Raw genomic sequence first — 19413 nt, 5'->3', positions numbered from 1 at the left:
CTGACACCTCAAATCCGCACAAGGCAACACATATTTTTGGAAGTTCTGTCCGTCGTCGTCTCTGTTCTCTGATTTAAAGCAGATTGCTTTGACACACAACTCCAACTTAACTCAACCTAATGCATTTCATGAGGGCAAAGATTCATCCATCATGCTAGGAGGTCAAAGGCTCGTGGAAAGAGGTTAACCGTTGTATGCTAATTGGGGTGAACACAAACCAGATTTTCCTGCTGTTTTTGTCATTTTACTGACTTAATAAATATTTTGTGAGGGAAAACTTTTTTGTTTTAAACATACTGAAGAGTGTTGCATTGAAAGATGATATATGTTTGTTTGCAGAAAGTGATCGGCTCCACTATGAGGAGTATGAGCGTCTTCACCCTCCATTTGGCAGTCACAGGTGAGAACAGAAAAATGAAAGTTTTGTCACTGGACCGCAGGGGAAGCCAAACAGACGCGTAACACTATCACACTATCACAATACAAAAGTCAACTTCATTTTTTTCTTTTTTTTCTTTTTATTATTATTATTATTATTATTATTATATATATATATAACTACTGCAATTTAGTCTCACCCAGAGTAAAAGGGGATATGCTTCCTGTCATTCTAATCAGGACAAATGCAAATGAAACCAGACAAATGTACTGTATGAGTGAATATCAACTAACAGTGACATTCGAGATTAGGGATGGGAAACGTAAATGATGGAGAGAGCCACAATTTTTTTTATCAGTAAATGGCCATCTAGGATCAAAAAATGCCACTTTAAATATGAACAAAATACCTACTCTGAACATATTTCTTTTTTTCATAATACATAAAAAAAAAAAAAAAAAGACAACATACTGTGATCAGTTTTTCCCGGTGCCAAGTGATGTCTTGCACAAAAATTTCCATTCAAGGATGGCATAAAACTGCTGAACAGCAAATCAGCATACAAAAACTCATTTTGTAATTTTTTTCACAAAATAAAAATTTTATCCCCTCAAAATGTTAATATTATTGAGATAGTCTGTCCTGGATTTTATTAAAAAAACGCAAATTAAGAAAAAAAATAAAATAAAATAGGCCAAGTCAGGATGTTGTATGTATAGGCAAGTGCAACTAAACCATGTCTGCCATCTAGTGGTGAATGGTGATATTGCAACTTAAAACTACAGTTGATCTTTGCATACGTTCAGCTTTACAGTATTTTAAACGTATTTTCAATATATTTTTTTATTTTTTTGTGGAATTTTTTTTTCTTTTCAAATTTACACCCTGTATTTCAAAACGTTTTTTGGCTTTGTTAAAAAAGAAAGAAAAAAAAAATCTCTCAAAATGTTTTCTGTTTTTATTTTTATTTTATTTTTTTGTATTAGTGAAGGGGCCACTAATTTTTCATCCATCCATCCATTTTCTTGACCGCTTCTTCCTCACAAGGGTCGCGGGGGGTGCTGGAGCCTATCTCAGCTGGCTCTGGACAGTAGGCGGGGTACACCCTGGACTGGTTGCCAGCCAATCGCAGGCCACTAATTTTCAATATACTTTTTCTCAGTTTTCTGTGGGATTTTTTCTTTTCTTTTGAAATGTACACCTGTATTTCAAAACGTATTTTTGGCTTTGTAAAAGAAAAAAAAATCTCCCAAAATGTTTTCTGTTTTTATTTTTTATTTCATTTTAAATTTTTATATTAGTGAAGGGTCCACTAAGTGTGCTGCATGCATCAGTTGTCCATCCGTGTTCTATACAATATAATGTAATATATCACTGGCATCGGGCAGAAACATTGTTCCTCGTCACTTCTCAGAAGACCCAAAAGCGACATTTTCAATGCTTTTGAATTTGTAAAAAAATTAATAAATAATAATGATGATAATAAGAATAATAATAATAATAATAACAACAATAATAATAATAATAATAATAACACCCACGCATGTGAACTTACCAACAGTATAGATTTAAAAAAAAATATACAATTGTTTTTCATTTGTTAGCTTTACTTACCTGGATGGATATTAATGTAAATAAGCTGAAATTCCCCAAGTGGGATGCAAGCAACCTCAAAGTCTTCTCAAATGCAGTTCGGGCATGTGTGTGTGTGTGATTGATGTCAAACACGATGGACGCATCCCAGATGACCTCTTCCCGTTTCAATAATCTGTCATTGACGTAGCGTCATCATCTCCTCACTTCTCCGCTCCGCATGACTCTTATCCGTCAACATCGTAAGGCAGAACAGGATCTGGCATGTCGTGTTGACTTAACCTCCTTGACCTCCAATCTCAGCCCTCCCTTATTGTGTCAACCGCAGTTCTCCTGTGCGTCTGCGTGAGCTGCCTGGAGGTCACGCCACACGACGGCCAGCTCGTCCTGGCCGCGGGCTCATCTCTCACACTCACCTGCTCGGGCCCGGGGGAGACCGGCTGGGAGTTCAAGAGGGATGACGTTCCCTATTTCCAAGTGGAACAGGGCCAAAATGGTGTGCAGAGCTACCAAATTGTGCAAAATGGCAACAAATCCAGCGCTTTGAGCCTATGGAACGTAAGCTGGAAGCACACTGGGGTTTATCAGTGCATTGATCGACACAGCGGAGAAAGGAAGGAGGTGGATGTGTTTGTCCCAGGTACACTTGCAGAAACTATTGTTTGATCCTCTGCTGAATTTGCCAAATACTGACTGTCTCCACCCGCAGACCCCGACGTATGGTTCGTTGAGAGCGCTCACGGCATGCTGAGCAAGACCAGTGAGCTGACCACCATCCCCTGTGTGGTCACCAACCCCAAGATCAACGTCTCCCTCTTCGAGAAGGAAACCGACCTCCCGGTCAAGGGCCTCTACGTGCCCAGCGAGGGCTACACTGCAGCCCTAGAGGACAGAACCTACGTGTGTCGGGGAAAGTTGAACGGGGAGGTGAAAGAGTCGCAGGCGTTCTTCGTTTTCAGCATCTTCGGTGGGTGAACAGAACTTTAAACACATTTATGATCTCACGTCCACATCCTAGTCATTGAATCCCGTTATCATCACTTACCCCTTTCAGTCCCAGAGGCCATCGACGCCTACATCAACGCATCAAAGACGGTGCTGAAGCAGGGCGAGCCGCTGACAGTCAACTGCACCGTGCACGGGGCCGAGCTGGTCTATTTTTCGTGGGACGTCCCCGACAAGGAGGTGAGTGGGAGGGGAACAGAAAGAACTTTTGTTCGCCGTTTCCCACTCCTCATCACCTGGCCCAAATCATATCAAGATGTGGAAAGACCTGAAAATTGTACCTTTGATATATTGACCCCCACTCCCACCCCCACCTCCAGGGGTGCAGATATTTAACCACTGTGCGAATAAAATGTCCCCTCCAGGCTGCTGATGTGGAACCACTAACATACGTCCTGTCGGCCATGAACATGAGGTCCTGCCTCATCTTCCCTCGTGCCACGCTGGCCCACAGCGGAAACTATGTGTGCCATGTACACGAGGGAGTCCAGGACCAGACGGCCACAGCCAGTGTCAACATCACAGTGCTCGGTCAGACACGCACACGCATAGATAATAAACTCACGCAGGACAGATTATTATTGTGGCTCACGAACCAAGGAGAATGCTTATTATGTGAACTTCATACAAGTTAAGCCAAGAAGGAAGTTTCTTTTAGAAGAAATTAATAGCTGCTGTATTTATTTAGATTACAGAAAAAGTGAAAGTGTGAAATAAACTTTTGACACTGTATTCGTGCCGTTGAGAAAACACACGGGAGCATAGAAACTAAACGTTTAAAAAGAAAAACTGACTTCAAGTAAACGTGAACTCAATAAAACACATGTTTATAGGCAACTGTTTGGAAATTCTGCAATTGGCTGGCAACTAGTTCAGGGTGTACTCCTACTGCCCGAAGCCAACTGGGATAGGCTCCAGCACCCCCGCGACCCTTGTGAGGAAAAGCGGATAAGAAAATGGATGGTTGGATGTTTGGAAATTAAATACTTGCCATTTATAGCAATGATACAGTATAACTTCTTTTCTTTCTTTGCATTTAATATATTATTATTATTATTATTATTATTATTATTATTATTACTCACTCGCATGATGACTTTCGCTCAGTGTGCAAGTTTCAAAACTTATGTAAACGTGAATGCCATCGTAGACAATCAAAAAATGCACACGAGCGTTCACATAAATAAATTAATTAATAAATAAATTAATTACTTTATTTCTAGCCACCGTCCAGCAAAAAGTCAGGTTAAAAAAAACAACATTATTATGTCATGTAAAAAAGACTGCCTTGACTGTATTTTACATTTTAAATCGAGAACAACTGTGCTTTTATTAATTAATGAATTTATTTATTTATTAAATACAAGTACCCCATTTTTGTTAAGTGAAGTCCATAAAAGACTATTTTTTAATTGAAATAATTATGTTAAATCAAAAAGGTTGTCTATTTTGTTTTTTTGTTTTTTTTTGTAAACACAAAACTTTATCCTTAAATGTCACTCTTAATAATGCATTTTCAATTAAGCAGCAAAACTGGGTGTCATTATGTTAAACAGGGCATGTCGAACTTGAGTATTTCCTGGTTAAAGTAATCTAACTTGGTTACTTTTTAAATCAAGCAATCGGTAAAGTAAGCAAATTACTTTTAAAGTCAAGTAATCAGTAAAGTAACTACATTACTTTTTAACATAAGTAATCACTAAAGTAAAGTTCTTTTTTTTGTGGGAACACTGGTCGCAGACTGTACAGCGCTCGGGAGTCGGGTGTATTGGGGCCCAAGTCCAGTGTGAGGATCTCCTCAAGGACCACTGAATTCATTTTATAGTGTTTTTGCCCTTTGAGAGTTAGCAGTTGCTTATTTTATCTGCAGTGAGGTGTGTCATGTTTATGAAATCTTCAAATGCTCCATGCTGCCAGTCATGTTTAGTTTTTTTTCTCAGTGGAAAAGAGGGATGTTGTATGTCTACCTCCAACTTTATGTCCAGGGAAGTCAGCTAAATAGACTTGATTCACTAAGTGAGCTCTGCTTGAATAAGTGTTTCACTATTATATTGATTTTAAACATTGTGTGGCTAATTGATTATCTATCTTCCCTCAGAACGAGGCTTCGTGTCCTTACATCCGGCTGAGAATCGACACGTTTCGGCCCAGCTGCAGGAGAATGTCGAGCTGAAGGTGGAGGTGGAGGCCTACCCTCCCCCTCAGGTCAGCTGGAGCAAAGACGGCACCGCCATCAAAGGAGACAAAATCATCACGATCAGACAAGAGCATGAGATCAGGTAGGATCACAAGCATTAAGCAACGCTCGCACATTTAAAGCAATTAGCGCTTCAAGCTTCCTCGGAAGAAGCGACCAGTTCTTGTCAGTCATCGGTAGATAAGGCATGAGTGTAACATAATATCCTTTTAATGGTGGGTGGAGCTTATCCCATAACCATAACACAGGAACTATAAACAAAAGTCTTGGTAATCACTAAAAATCTATAATAGAACCTTTCAAATACGTTTGCACATTTCCAAGTATTTTTTAAACGAATAAAAATGCAACCTGTAAGTGATGTGTACTTCACATTCTAACCAGCAGAGGGCACTACATTACTGCTGTAACGTGAAGGTTCGTTGGTGGTTAATGGACCGCTCTTTAAAAGATGAGAAAGCAAGATGGAGACGGATTTCTTCTGGAACAACGCGGTTTACTAGTCAGACTTCTACCGACAGACACCACACTTCCTGAACACTCGTCAGCTGACCAACTCTAACCAATCAGGAGCTAGCTAACTTAAGTAAATACAAGTAAATGAAAATAACAGATTCACCACGTCTATTTAGCTACTTATATCTAAACAATACCAAAATATATAAATGTGTAAATAATAGTAATAGAAACATAAATATATAAGTAAATATATATTTAAACATATTAACTTAAATCTTACTCCTGTCTGAATCTTACACTGCGATCTAGTCCGTGTTTATCTTCCTATTTGGTGGGGGGAATATTTCCCCAGCCTGGAATGAGCTCATTGACATTGCTGCTAACATCACACCATCTGTGTTATAACTATTTGGTTAGTTGCTGTCTTACTTGCATAACTTTAATTCGCTGACTAATGCTCACAATTGTCCTATTAAAATTATTACGCATTCCTCTCAGATATGTCAGCATCCTCACGTTGGTGCGGGTAAGACCGGAGCAGAGGGGTCTCTACACCGCCCGGGTCACCAATGGCGATGACACTAAGGAAGTGACTTTTGACCTGGAAGTCCAAGGTGAGAGATTCTTTGAAAAGGCCTTTGGAATAGTCCATTGCATAACTTAAGGAAGGTAAATTAAGTAAGGTAGCATATGATGAATGAGTTAAGACCATTTTAATGCTAATATTAAGTTGTAAATGTAGATCTATGCTTCCGGTAGTTTTTAGACCAACACTGACCTCAGTTGTGCCGATGTCTGTGTGGTTATTTAGTCCCCCCTCAGATAAAAGATCTGACGGACCACCACCTTCCTGGGAAAAGGCACCTTGTGACCTGTATAGCTGAGGGCGTCCCGACCCCGATCATACAGTGGTACAGCTGCGACAGCATGCTCAAGTAAGCCACCCTATGATGACCGCGATGAAGGGAAAAACTTGCTTTGGCATTCCATGTACACTCATCTTATCCCACAGATGCGATAACAAGACTACAATATGGCAGCCGCTGGACCCAGAAGCTGAGGTGCTGAGCATCCAGACCAACGTCACCCACAGCGAGAGCCGTAAAACCAGTCAGGTGTGGAGCCGTCTGACCTTCCACAAGCCGCAGCAGGTCACAGTTCGCTGCGAGACCAGAAACCAGGCGGGGAAGGTGGACAGGAGAGACGTCAAACTGGTGTCAAGCAGTAGGTGTCTTGGAGGAGTAAATGATGTCATGTTTGTTTGTTTTTGTGGTCCGGTTAGCATGTCTGCCTCACATTCAAGGAGTTGTGGGTTCAAATCCCAGCAATTGGCTGGTGGGGGTTCCTATCTCTCGCCCAAAATTAAGTGGTATAGGAAATGGATGGATATTTTTCATTGGATATGAAGCATGCAGGGAAATTCTCAAGACTTAAACATACTGTAGTACACACCATTAATGAAAAAAAAAAACCCAAAACAAACATTAAACAACAAATAATTCAGAGAAGTTGTATAAACTTGTGAAAACCTGCCACATTTAAACCGAACTACAGTATACCAAAATAATGTCATTGCTAATTGTTAATACACTGAATATCCCTATTTATTGTTTTGTAATGTTAAATGGCTGCTGTAAATGGTCATCAAGAAATATGATGACTTTTGTAGTGTACTACACTCTACTGCAGCTCCGTAAAGCAGCCTAGCTTACTTTTCCATAATAAATTCAGGAAAACAAAACATGCTATAAAAAGAGGGGGAGCTAAACAAACACTTCAGTCAGCTTGTTGCTAAAAGCTTCACTTCTCACGATTCATTGAGGAAAAGTTTATGTTTTAGCAACGTGGTGGTCAGCTTCATCAAATAGTAACACTTGATGTTGTACTTAAAGCCATAAATATTTGGCACGTAAATACTGTGAGTCGACATATTTCTTTCTTACGCTAACATTCCTTTAGCTTTCCATAATGTCTATAGCGAGTTGTTGTTATGTAGCGATGTCAAAAGCAGGTTACTCAATGTATTAAAGAATTTTGCTGTGCGTCGAGGATGCATGAGTGACATTTTTCCCACTTTTCTATTCTGTGCACCACTGTAAAAACTCAATTTCACCTGTGAGGCAAAAGTGTGCACTATTTGCTCACTCACTAATTGCATACTACCAGTACTACTAGCATCATGACAAAATTCTACTCGTTAACATATAGTGCTTCACATGTTTTAGCATATCAAGATGTAATTTTTTCACTGATTTCTGTAGTCCTTTATGACATAAGACATCAAAATAAGACATTTGCAGACATCTGTTTTTACTTTGGAAAACCGAACTGGTAACATAATACGATCTAGACTCCCCACTAGAATGCCCCCCCCCCCTTTTTTTTTTTTTTAAATCGATGTACAAATACAAAGTACGAAATAAACACTAATCACTGGTTAATAAACAGTAATCTGAAAAAAAATAAAAAATAAACTGTAATCCAAAATTAACTCATTTGCTCCCAAAAACGTATAAATATGTTCTATTTTAAATATTACCAGACATATTTCTATGTTTTTTTTTGTTGTTTTTTTGTTTTTTTCTAGAGCATACAGAAGGCTTTGATGCAGCTTCTGAACTGTAGAGAACGGTTGAAGAAATGGTAGTTATTACACAAATGACCAGCAGGTGACAGCAGAGTATAAGAGATCAACCAGGGCCATTTTGCAATAAGCTCTTTTCCCCACTGTTTAAAACGCTAGTGTTACCTTGATATTTTTCTAGTGCACATAAATGTTACGGAGTGGTAGAAAATCACATCACTAGTATGACATAGTCGTACTAGTGTGCTTGTCTTACTAGTAAGGACAAAAAGCATACTGGTACAAAGTCAAATGGTACTAGTAGGCTATCGAATACATGTTGAAAGTGTTTTCCATAGTTACCTGTGTTCATGTTGTGTGTTCCTCGTGTTGCAGCTCTCTTCTCCCAGGTGGCAGTATTGGCAGCAGTCCTGGCCTTAGTGGTCATCATCATCCTGTCCATCATCATCCTCATCGCCGTGTGGAGGAAGGTGAGACGCAAACGCAAGTGACTGCCTAAGCTAGAATGTCACAGCAGAGTCAGTCACATAGCGTGCGTGTGTGGTCAGAAACCTCGCTACGAGATCCGCTGGAAGGTGATCGAGTCCGTGAGCCAGGACGGCCATGAGTACATCTACGTGGATCCCATCCACCTGCCCTATGACCTCACCTGGGAGATGCCCAGAGACAACCTGGTGCTGGGTGAGTCCTCCGCACGAACAGGCTGGTTGTATGACTTCTGTTTTTACGCATCAACTGGCCTTGAATGTTACATTACATCAATATTCATTCATCAGTTACAAGTACAACTGAAAGTGTGTCGAAATCCAATAAAATGCCTGTTTAATTATAGCGAGAATGAGCCGCGAGTAATTTCAGGAAACACGCTGCTTTATTTTCAGTTAATTATCAAATATACAAATTTATTATAAGCATCCATCACAAAATAAAGCAAGCGTAAACAACACTATTAAGAAATAAACAAAAATAGTGTCTTTATATGAATATGTTACAAGAATATTTAGAAACTGCTGGCAAACTAATCAAAGCGTAGTCATAATTCTGGCAAAATATTTTCATTTGTATTTATTTATTTATTTTTTTTAACAGAAAACAGAGATAATAATAATAATTTATATTGTGCCTTTCAAGGGATCCAAGATTGCCGTCATGCTAATAATATTCATTTACATATATTTTGATCATTTTCCCGTTGTCTTTTATTCAGTTCCTTAATGTAAATTAAATTACATTCATAAATTCTGAAACAAGGATAAATAACTTGACAAATTTGTGTGGTTGCTCGTAGGGACAGAGCGATTATCAGCCAGGCCGATTATATCGGCGCCGATATTAAGCATTTTGATGAATATTGGCATCAGCCTTTTTGAAAAATCATAATTTAAAGCTGTGTTAACTTCAAGGAACTATTTATTTAAATGTTAACTATATAAGAGATGTTGCTGACACATTGGACTCTCTGTACCTTCTGTTTGTGTTTGAAATTAAAACTAAGATAAAAAAAAAAAATCATGTTTCAGAGATTTTGAAATTTTGGAAAACTTTATTTAGTGGGAGCCTTTTACTTGTTTTTTATTTACCTTTTGAAGACATGCTAATGACCTTGGGTGGACCCTTAACGTTTGTTACAATTTTAAAACAAAGATGTACTGTATGTTGTAAGGTTAAAAAAAGAAAAACAGCTCAAATATTTTGCAAATTTTAAAGGTTGTTCAATAACCATATGCTTTAAAAAATTCAACAGAGTTGAAGTTTACTTTTTTTTTTTGTACACCAGTTCTGTTATCAGCCTCCTTGATTAGTAATAATTCGTTAGGTATTGGCCCTGAACAAAACATATCAATGTCCCTCATTTGACTATTAATTTCACAAGACTATTATTGTACATGGCCTCCATTTCACTTTAAGTGTTGGTTGTGACTCATTCTTTGTGTTTCAGGTCGCACTCTTGGGTCGGGAGCTTTTGGCCGTGTGGTGGAAGCAACTGCGTACGGTCTCGCTCATTCCCGATCCAGCACAAAAGTGGCAGTGAAAATGCTAAAATGTAAGAAGTAGAAAGTATCTTGCGTATGTTCTATGGAGGGAGGCAACAAGTTGCTCACCAACGTCCCTTACTTTCTGCCTTTGTCCGTCCAGCGACAGCCAGGAGGAGCGAGACTCAAGCCCTGATGTCAGAGCTGAAGATTATGAGTCACTTGGGTCCTCATCTCAACGTTGTCAACTTACTGGGAGCCTGCACCAAGCATGGTGGGCAACTTGTTGTACCACAAAAAGGACGAAATGATTTTGAAAAATAATCCAATTGTCACTTTTTTTCTTTTTTTTTTACACCTTGATATTGCGATTGTGATTTAATATGCATTTTTTTTTCAACCCCATCCCATGATGTGTTTTTTTAAACAGTTGAATTCAATGAATTGTTAAGCCATAAGTTACATCAGAAAAACTATACAAAAGAAGGCCTTATTTCCACCAAACCCAAGAATAAAAAATAAATAGTACTGTCTCACATTGTCCTCCAATAACCCGGAGGTGGCCTGGCCACTAACAAACAGACAAACACAAATACAAGTGCTCCATGAATTTGTACTCGTTCCAGGAATTTGTTTTGCCTTTCAGCCCCACAATCAAATTTGTTACAGTCCCATTGTCTTGCATCATTACTCAATCCAGAAAATAGAAAATAGCTTATGATCTTGGTTCGGATGGAAATTTTAAGGAATGAACACGACCCATAGAAATTAAAAGTTGAAAAATATCTTCCAAAATTGAATTGGCTCGTATCCTACCTACCCGTAGGTTGTTTTTTTTCTTTTTATTAAATAAACCAATTATTTTTATTAATTAACTAAACCTCGTTGGCAGAAATATTTTGAAATAAAGAAAAAAAAAATTTTTAATTTAAAAAAATTATTAAATTTAAATGTATTAAAACATAACGTTAGTTAGTTCATATGCTACACAAGATGACATTTGTTTTATTTTGTGGTTTCCCCATTAAAACTTCAATTTGTGAAACAGCGTTGAACCGGACTGCTCGCTTGCCAAATCCTTTCCCAAAGTCGAGCTCTTTTCTGTCATGTGATGGATTAACATTCATGTTATTTGGACGTCAGCTGTGTGTGGAAACTGAGTTTGAATGTCACGCAAAAGGATGAAAAACAGGCTTTGTTTCATGATGCATGCATTTTTATCCTTAATGTAATTTTGCTAGCTTTTAGTCAAGGATGCTTAAAAATCTTGAAACAAACAGTATTTGACATTTATGACATAGTCATGGATATCTGATATAAGCGCTGATTTTTTTGTTTGTTTTTTTTGTTTTGGATTAACCAATCAGGTCCTCTGTACCTGGTGACCGAGTACTGTCGCTATGGCGACTTGGTGGACTACCTGCACAGAAACAAGCACACCTTTTTGCAGTATTTTGCCGAGAAGAACCAAGACGAAAGCTGCCTGATCTCAAGGGGAAGCAGTCCGCTCAGTCAAGGGAAAGGGTGAGCAAGGAACTTTTTATTGAGCTTCTTCAAATGTTTGTAAACAAATGGGCTCCAAGATGGACTAACACTGACTTGAACCGAAATTGATGACAAAAACCAGCATTGATTGTAAAAACAATACACGCGTGTTTATTCTGTTGTTCGTAGCTACGTGTCATTCGGAAGCGAGAGCGACGGCGGCTACATGGACATGAGCAAAGACGAGCCCTGCGTCTACGTTCCCATGCAGGAGCAGATGGACTCCATCAAGTACGCCGACATCCAGCCGTCTCCGTATGAGTCGACGTACCAGCAGGACCTCTACCAGGAACAAGGTCTGAATGGAGATAGTGCGTCTTCTATCTTCAGTTTGCAAGAATTTCTCTCCACTGCTTTACCACGTAGCATCGGCAGATAAATGGAGGCATGCACAGATGAAAGAAATGCGTTTGAGGCAGGGTTACTTTTTTATTTTTTTAATTATAGTTATTATTATTTTTATTATTATTTTTGTTTTGACCTTTGTTTTTAAGTTCAGTTACCGGTAGTTTTGCAATATTTTTTTTTTAAATAGTTTATTTTTCATTTTTTAAAATGCTATTTTAGTATTAGTTTTAGTTTTTTTTTATTTTTACGGGATTTTATGAATGTAAAATGTAGTTTCAGTTACTTATTGTTTTTCTTGTTTTCACTTTATTCCATTAACAAAAAAAAGTGTATTTAGTTTTAGTATGATTTGTTTGTTTGTATTTTGTTTTTATTTATTTTGTTTTTGTAAACTATAATAACCTTGGTATACATAATTCTGGATTACCTTTCACACACGGATGCGCAAATACGACTGAAACAGTCTCACAAACACTACTGTAATGCTTTTATCTAGTACTAAAAAACAAATTTCGCTATTTTTTTCCCACTGAATCACTCAAACACAAAATCTTTATCAGGGACACTACTGAATTTTTATTCACTCACACACACTTCTGAAATGCTATTACATATACAATACTGAAATGGTCTCACCCACACACTCCTGAAACACTCTCACATAAAAACTCCTGAAACTCGCCATATCAAGTTATTGAAACACTCCCATCCCACAAACACTATTTAAATGCTCTCATACACACTAGAGAGACTCACATTCACACTATTGAAACATTATCGCACACTATTGAAATGCTCTCACACATGCACGACTACACTTTTATCCACTCAGGTAAACAATTTAAAAACTCCTACACACACATATGTAACATTCTCACACACTAGTGAAACACACACATACACTACTAAAACCCTCTAACTTTCTGAACTGAAATAGAAATGTTCTCACACATTATTTTTGCTCACATACACCACTGAACTGATTACATATACACTCTTGAAATGCTCACAAGAGAAAGTTTCACATGCACGACCGAAATTCTTCACATTCAATACAGTAACATTTTTATACACTACTGAAATGTTCAGTTGAAACACTCCTACAAACAAGTAAAACACTCTCATGCTCTAGACTGAACACAAACACTACTGACATGCCCTCACACACTACTGAAACAATCTCTCAGGAACACCCTACTAATATACTCTCACACACTACTAAAATGCTCTCCCACTCACTATTGACTGCTGCATTTTTCCATCATGTTCACCGCCTGGGATCTCTCTCATCTTGTATATAGTTGGCGGCAGTCTGGACCTGGTCATCAGTGACTCGTCCACACTCACCTATGACGACCTGCTGGGTTTCAGCTTCCAAGTGGCTAAGGGCATGGAGTTCCTGGCCTCCAAGAATGTAGGACATTGATAAAAAATACTCATTTTTTTAAAGAGACAGCAATTATTTATATGAGAGGAAGTTTTAGTCCAAGTTTGCTTTTAAGAATCAAAGCGGATGAATGCATTGGTTCATTTTGTTGTTGTTTTTGTTTGTTTTTTGGCATTCCCCCTCATGCAGTGTGTTCATCGTGACCTCGCCGCCAGGAATGTGTTGATCTGCGAGGGCAAGCTGGTGAAGATCTGTGACTTTGGCCTTGCCAGAGACATCATGCACGACTCCAACTACATCTCAAAAGGCAGCGTGAGTAGAAGTCGTACACAGATGAGCAAGCCCAGTCAATCGCAAGCCACATATAAGCCATAACTGTATTCAAATCTTCTTTCTTTTTCTTTTCTTTTTTTTTTTTTTAATGGAACAAAATCAGCTATCTTCTTGGTGACTTTATCTGGTCTGTCTTTTGTGTTCTTTACGGTTTACCCTCATAACTGGAAGTTATGTTACTTACTTGGTAAGGTGAAAATGTGGGGGGCCCAGTCGACCATTTGACATTCTTTTTTTTTTTTTTTTTTTTTTTTTAAAACATGGAACACCAATAAATCTAAACGCATTTTTTTAAATCAGTCTGTCTTTCATATTTGACCTTTTTGCATTTAAATTTCAAGATTCTTAAACATGTCTGTTTTAATTGGAAACAGGACTTATCACATGACAATTAAATACTCACTGAACTTCTGGATTTTAAAATAGGGAAATAAGTAATTCACCAGTGCAAATTACCCTTCAAACATGAAATATCGCCACTGGCAATTAAATGTTCTCTGAACTCTATAATTCAGTAACAGGAAAATATGTTTAAAAAAAAAAAATTCACCAGTGGAGGGTTCATTTCAAACATGGCATACCGTTGAAAAGTTCCAAAACAGCTAAAGAAGTAACAGAATTCAATAGTGAAAATGACATTTCAAACATGAAAAATATCTCCTCTGGAAATTAAATGTTCTCTCAACTTTTTAATTCAATCACAGGGAAATATGTAAAAAAATATATTCACCAGTGTAAGACCCATTTGAAACATCATCATTGAAAATAAATGTTCACTGAACGTTTGAAGTTCAAAAAAAGGGAAAGAAGTAATCTTATTCTGAAGTGGTTTGGAAAAAATCAAATTAACTGAGCTTTTTATATTACTTGTAAATGACAGACGACTTGCCTGTTTAAAAACAGCCACAGTCTCCTTGGAAATGAGGCAGACGCAGATGTTGCGGGTTCTGTGAAAAAAAAAAAGAAAAAAAAAAGAATTCGATTTCCACCTCTTCTTGAATCGTTGCCCCGATCGTCAACTTTCCATTTTTTTATTCCTTGTCATTGTGACTTTTCCTTGCCTGCAAGCTGATTTGTGAGTTCACAAACCCACAAGAATCGATCTTGTCCCGAGCTCGCTGATTAGCGCAGAGGTTGGTGACCAATCAGAAAGTGTGTTTGAGGACAGGATATGCGGCTATATATAAAACAAGAAGTGCCGAGGCTGGGGGAAACAAACATGCTTTTCTCAGTTGACAATCGGCTTCATTTAAATATCGTTGTGTTATTTAACAAGCTGTTTACCCAAATATTTACATTTCAAAGGTTAACTGTCAGTATCCTATCCATCCCATAAAGAAGCGCATGCGTGCGCAGAATCGGTCAGGTTTGACAAGACGGCCACACAAGGTCATGGAGCAGGATAGAGTGCTGCTGCCCTCTTGTGGGTAAATGTGAAATTGCATTTAGCATGTATACATTTTATAGGCTGGTCAACAGGGCTATAGGGCCACATGTTATTAATTCTATGATAGAGGCTGCGGGCCAGATCAAATTTGACCGTGGGCCACATTTGGCCCGCAGGTTCGGACTTTAGACGAACTAATGTGTTTGATTCCAATATGGTGACTGCAGGGGCTGTTTGTGTACAGTCTAATCATTGTCATGTTTAGGAAACCATTTCTTGTGTGACAGAGGGCAATATTTTAATTTTTGACTTGACTTCACCTTTAAACAATAATATGATATTAAGGTACTCCAAAGTGTAGTCATATAAAATTTCTCAGTACTGTATTGGTTGTTAAAGCTTGTGCGCTTGCTAGTTGCTTGAAGCTTGTTTTGAAATAAGAGTCCTGGAATCCCCATCAAAACAACACAGTGCCAGGGACCTTGAATAACGTTTCCCTTTTAAGCATTCCATTGTGTAACACTATTTTCTTTTCCAATTCATTTATAGACTTTCCTGCCTCTTAAGTGGATGGCCCCAGAAAGTATTTTCCACAATCTGTACACAACCTTGAGCGATGTGTGGTCCTACGGCATTCTTCTCTGGGAGATTTTCACACTGGGTAAGTCCAAACACATTCTTCACACTAAATCAGTCATGACAGGGATTTATCTCTTCGGAGCTAAATAAGGGAGCAGCTCGCGTATGTGTTGGACTCAGGGCCAGATAGACAGCACCACTAGGGGGTGCGTGCAGAATATTGGGGGGCAAACGGCAATGTTTGAGGTGTAAAAATCTATTTATGCTGTCATCCTATCATCCATAGGCTTTATGTATCTTCTCCTTTATCCATTTTATTTGTCTTGCTGTTGGCTATGTACAATTCCGAAATGGTGTCACAAGTAAAAATGGCGGCCTTATGCTGCGTTTGAAGTCACATTTATCCTCCTTGGAGGATCCCAGTTCCGCCCTCAAAGCGTTTGAGGCAAATGTTATGATAAATTGTTGTTCTGGTTAATGCAGTCCTTCCAAATCACGTTGTGTCATGTGAACATATATGTCTTGTATTTACGTTTGCCTCGAACGCTTTGAGAGCGAAACTGACACAATCCGAGTGGGGTACATCTGATTTCCCACGTACGTTCATCAAATGCAGCATTTTTTTCTTCGGTGAAGCGATGGACTCATTGAAAAATATTGGACTTTGGATCGTTGTAATTAGATTTGTGAGGATTATTTTGATTTGAAAATGTGATCAAATGTTGAGGATGCACATATCTTTTTTTTTTTTTTTTTTAAATTTTTTGAATTATTCCCCTTTCCTAATCTGTTTGTCTGTTTGTCAATGTCTGTGTACCTACCTACTGTCCTCTGTCTGTCCGTCTTCCTATCCATCGATCCACTTTTTTTTTTTTTCTTTAGTTCTGTACACAGCATGACTTATATCAGTCATTATAACACCAGTACTTTTCCACTGCAACTTTTCAATTATGAAACCCTTGTTTTGTGAGAACAAGATCCCTATCATTGTTTCCCCAAAATTTACGACATGGGGAAACAAAAGCACACATCAAGCTTTGCTTGAAATTTCAAGCCATGGTCTCCGACGATACCAGCCTGGGTAGAAGCGTATGCTCTTCCCAAAATTACACTTGGAAAATTACACCAGAAAAACAATTGTGACCACATTACATTGTTCAAGCCTACGTCGACATCATCAGAATGACGGGGACGGCAGTGCTTGTGCAACTAGAGAAAATGCTAGTGCTAGGGTTAGCTTTAGCAATCACAAATCTGTGTGTAGTCTACTTGTCACTCGGTTCAAATAGTAAGCTAGAGTGAGAGAGACAGAAACAAACACACTGATAGAAAGAGACTGAGTACAGGGTTTTTCCTGTGTACAAAATTTAGAGGCAGTCACCTCCACCTAATTTACTTGCCACCACCAGCCTGAGCCACTGATATCACTCAACTCAGTGCACCAGCTGCGTGGATTGAGCTTGACAGGAACGCATTTTAACTGCAGTTGCAGTGTTGCGAGTTTATGGAGGCGCTATATCAACAGAAGTGCACCAGAAAGACCTGAAGCAACAACCGAAGTTCTCGTTTTTACCGCTTTTCTCCTCAAGATTTTCTGTGCCTTTGTTGCTGTTTCTTTGAGACTATCCTGATCAGAATTCCTTGAACAATTTGCACTTTTTCCACAGGAGGAACCCCATACCCTGACCTGCCCATGAATGAGATGTTCTACAGCGCCCTGAAGAGAGGTTACAGAATGGCCAAACCTGCGCACGCCTCTGATGAAGTGTACGTTTTCATGAGGCCTCAATGTCGTAAAAATGTGGAAGAAGAACAACACACGATGCTTTGTTGACATTTCAGCTATGAGATCATGAAGAAGTGCTGGGACGAGAAGTTTGAGAAGAGACCCGAGTTCGCCTTCCTTGTTCACAGTATGGCCAACATGCTGACTGAAAGCTATAAAAAGGTATTACCCGACACACTCCCTACTGCTTGTTGTCAGTCAGAAGCTGAACCGAGAGGGCCAGTAATGACACAATGAATTTCTTTCCTCCTCACACTCAATTGAAATGCCATCACAACCACTACTGAAATGTTCTCACATGCACTACTGAAAGTTTCTCACACAAACCATAGAAAAATTCACATTCACTACTGAAACAGTCTCACACATCCACTACTGAAATGCTCGCATTACTACTGAAATCATCTCACGCATACTATTGAAACTCTCTCATTCAAAAATGGCAGAAACACTCACTTACAATCCAGAAACACTTTCACCCCCTATGGAAATTGTTTTCACACAAATCCACTACTGAAATGCAGTTACACTACTACTGGCATGCTTTCACACACAAACTACTGAAACACTCTCACATAAACTTCTAAAATGCTGTTACACACCACCGAAACACTTTCACAGGCACTAATGAAATGCAATGCACTTTCACACTATGGAGGCACTCTCACAAACATTAATAAAACTCTCCCATATATATACAAATGATTGATTTTCTGCTCTCATTCACTACTGAAACACTCACACACTACAGACATCATTTTCACACATATCCACTACTGATCCCACTACCGTCCTCACGTTACTGCTGAAATGCTCTCTCTCTCTCTCTCTCTCTCTCTCTCTCTCTCTCTCTCTCTCTCTCTCTCTCTCTCTCTCTCTCTCTCTCTCTCTCTGCATACTACTGAAACACTCTCACAATAACTACTGAAATGTAGTTTCACTCTATGGGAGCATTTTCATACGCTAATGAAACACACACACACACACACACACACTATTTTTTTTCCTGCTCACATACACTACTAAGGTGCTTCCACACACTACTGAAACACTCACAATCACTACAGAAACACTCACATACAGTTTCGAAACCGTCTCGCACAGTACAGAGTACAGATATTCTTTCACACTCATCCACACATATTACTACTTGAAATGCTTTCACACAAACTACTGAAACACTCACCCAAAAAACTATTATTTTCCACACATATCCACTACTGAAATGCTCTGACACAAACGACTGAAACACTCTCACACAATAAAAATATTATTCTCACACATATCCACTACTGAAATGCCCTCACATTACTACAGAAACACTCTCACATTAACTTCTGAAATATTGAGTTGAATGTGATTAATCATTCAGCCTAATGCCAAGAATATTGAATAAATGCACAAAGAGCTTCCCATGTGCAATAAAAGTGTATCTATGCTAAAGGTCAGTGAATGCATCATCGCCTTAAGGAGCTCATCAATCAGTCGTGTCTATTCAACAGAGATACAGCCAAGTCAATGATAACTTCCTGAAGAGTGACCACCCGGCTGTGGCCCGCACGAAGCCACGCCTCGCCTCCCCCTTCCCCGAAGCCAACTCTTCTTCATTCAGCACCCACTCCCCCATTGCTCCCGCCTTCCCTCCGGAACCTCGTGGACAGCGCTCAAGCCCGGCATACTCGCAGGAGGCGGTGCCTTCATACAACGACTACATCATCCCCATCCCGGACCCCAAGCCGGAGGACGCGTTCACTGACATTGAGTCGGAAAGCCCCGTGAGGTAGCTGGCCAAGAACGTGAAAATGCTGCCTGCATATGTGCATCAAATGCTGCGTTTCTGTTTCTCTCCCTCACGCAC

General features: G+C 39.0%; 1 protein-coding gene across 1 annotated transcript in view; it reads left to right on the top strand.

The window, feature by feature from the left end:
- The window catches only part of pdgfrb (platelet-derived growth factor receptor, beta polypeptide), a 33382-nt gene that overhangs the window by 11057 nt on the left and 2912 nt on the right, over positions 1 to 19413 (top strand). The window contains exons 2-22 of the mRNA XM_077531740.1: positions 340 to 400; positions 2301 to 2612; positions 2682 to 2939; positions 3027 to 3157; positions 3343 to 3508; positions 5076 to 5256; positions 6132 to 6247; positions 6445 to 6568; positions 6646 to 6857; positions 8593 to 8687; positions 8766 to 8898; positions 10157 to 10261; positions 10354 to 10464; positions 11558 to 11714; positions 11865 to 12031; positions 13385 to 13497; positions 13660 to 13782; positions 15740 to 15851; positions 17437 to 17536; positions 17612 to 17717; positions 19058 to 19335. Of these exons, the coding sequence (XP_077387866.1) occupies positions 358 to 400; positions 2301 to 2612; positions 2682 to 2939; positions 3027 to 3157; positions 3343 to 3508; positions 5076 to 5256; positions 6132 to 6247; positions 6445 to 6568; positions 6646 to 6857; positions 8593 to 8687; positions 8766 to 8898; positions 10157 to 10261; positions 10354 to 10464; positions 11558 to 11714; positions 11865 to 12031; positions 13385 to 13497; positions 13660 to 13782; positions 15740 to 15851; positions 17437 to 17536; positions 17612 to 17717; positions 19058 to 19335 (3143 nt within the window). The 5' untranslated portion in view covers positions 340 to 357. The remainder of the gene's footprint in view (positions 1 to 339; positions 401 to 2300; positions 2613 to 2681; positions 2940 to 3026; positions 3158 to 3342; positions 3509 to 5075; positions 5257 to 6131; positions 6248 to 6444; positions 6569 to 6645; positions 6858 to 8592; positions 8688 to 8765; positions 8899 to 10156; positions 10262 to 10353; positions 10465 to 11557; positions 11715 to 11864; positions 12032 to 13384; positions 13498 to 13659; positions 13783 to 15739; positions 15852 to 17436; positions 17537 to 17611; positions 17718 to 19057; positions 19336 to 19413) is intronic.

The sequence above is a fragment of the Festucalex cinctus genome, chromosome 9 (genome assembly GCF_051991245.1).
Source record: "Festucalex cinctus isolate MCC-2025b chromosome 9, RoL_Fcin_1.0, whole genome shotgun sequence".
Lineage (NCBI taxonomy): Eukaryota > Metazoa > Chordata > Actinopteri > Syngnathiformes > Syngnathidae > Festucalex > Festucalex cinctus.
Note: the sequence above shows the minus strand (reverse complement) of the source record. Positions and strands in the feature narration are given on the sequence as shown.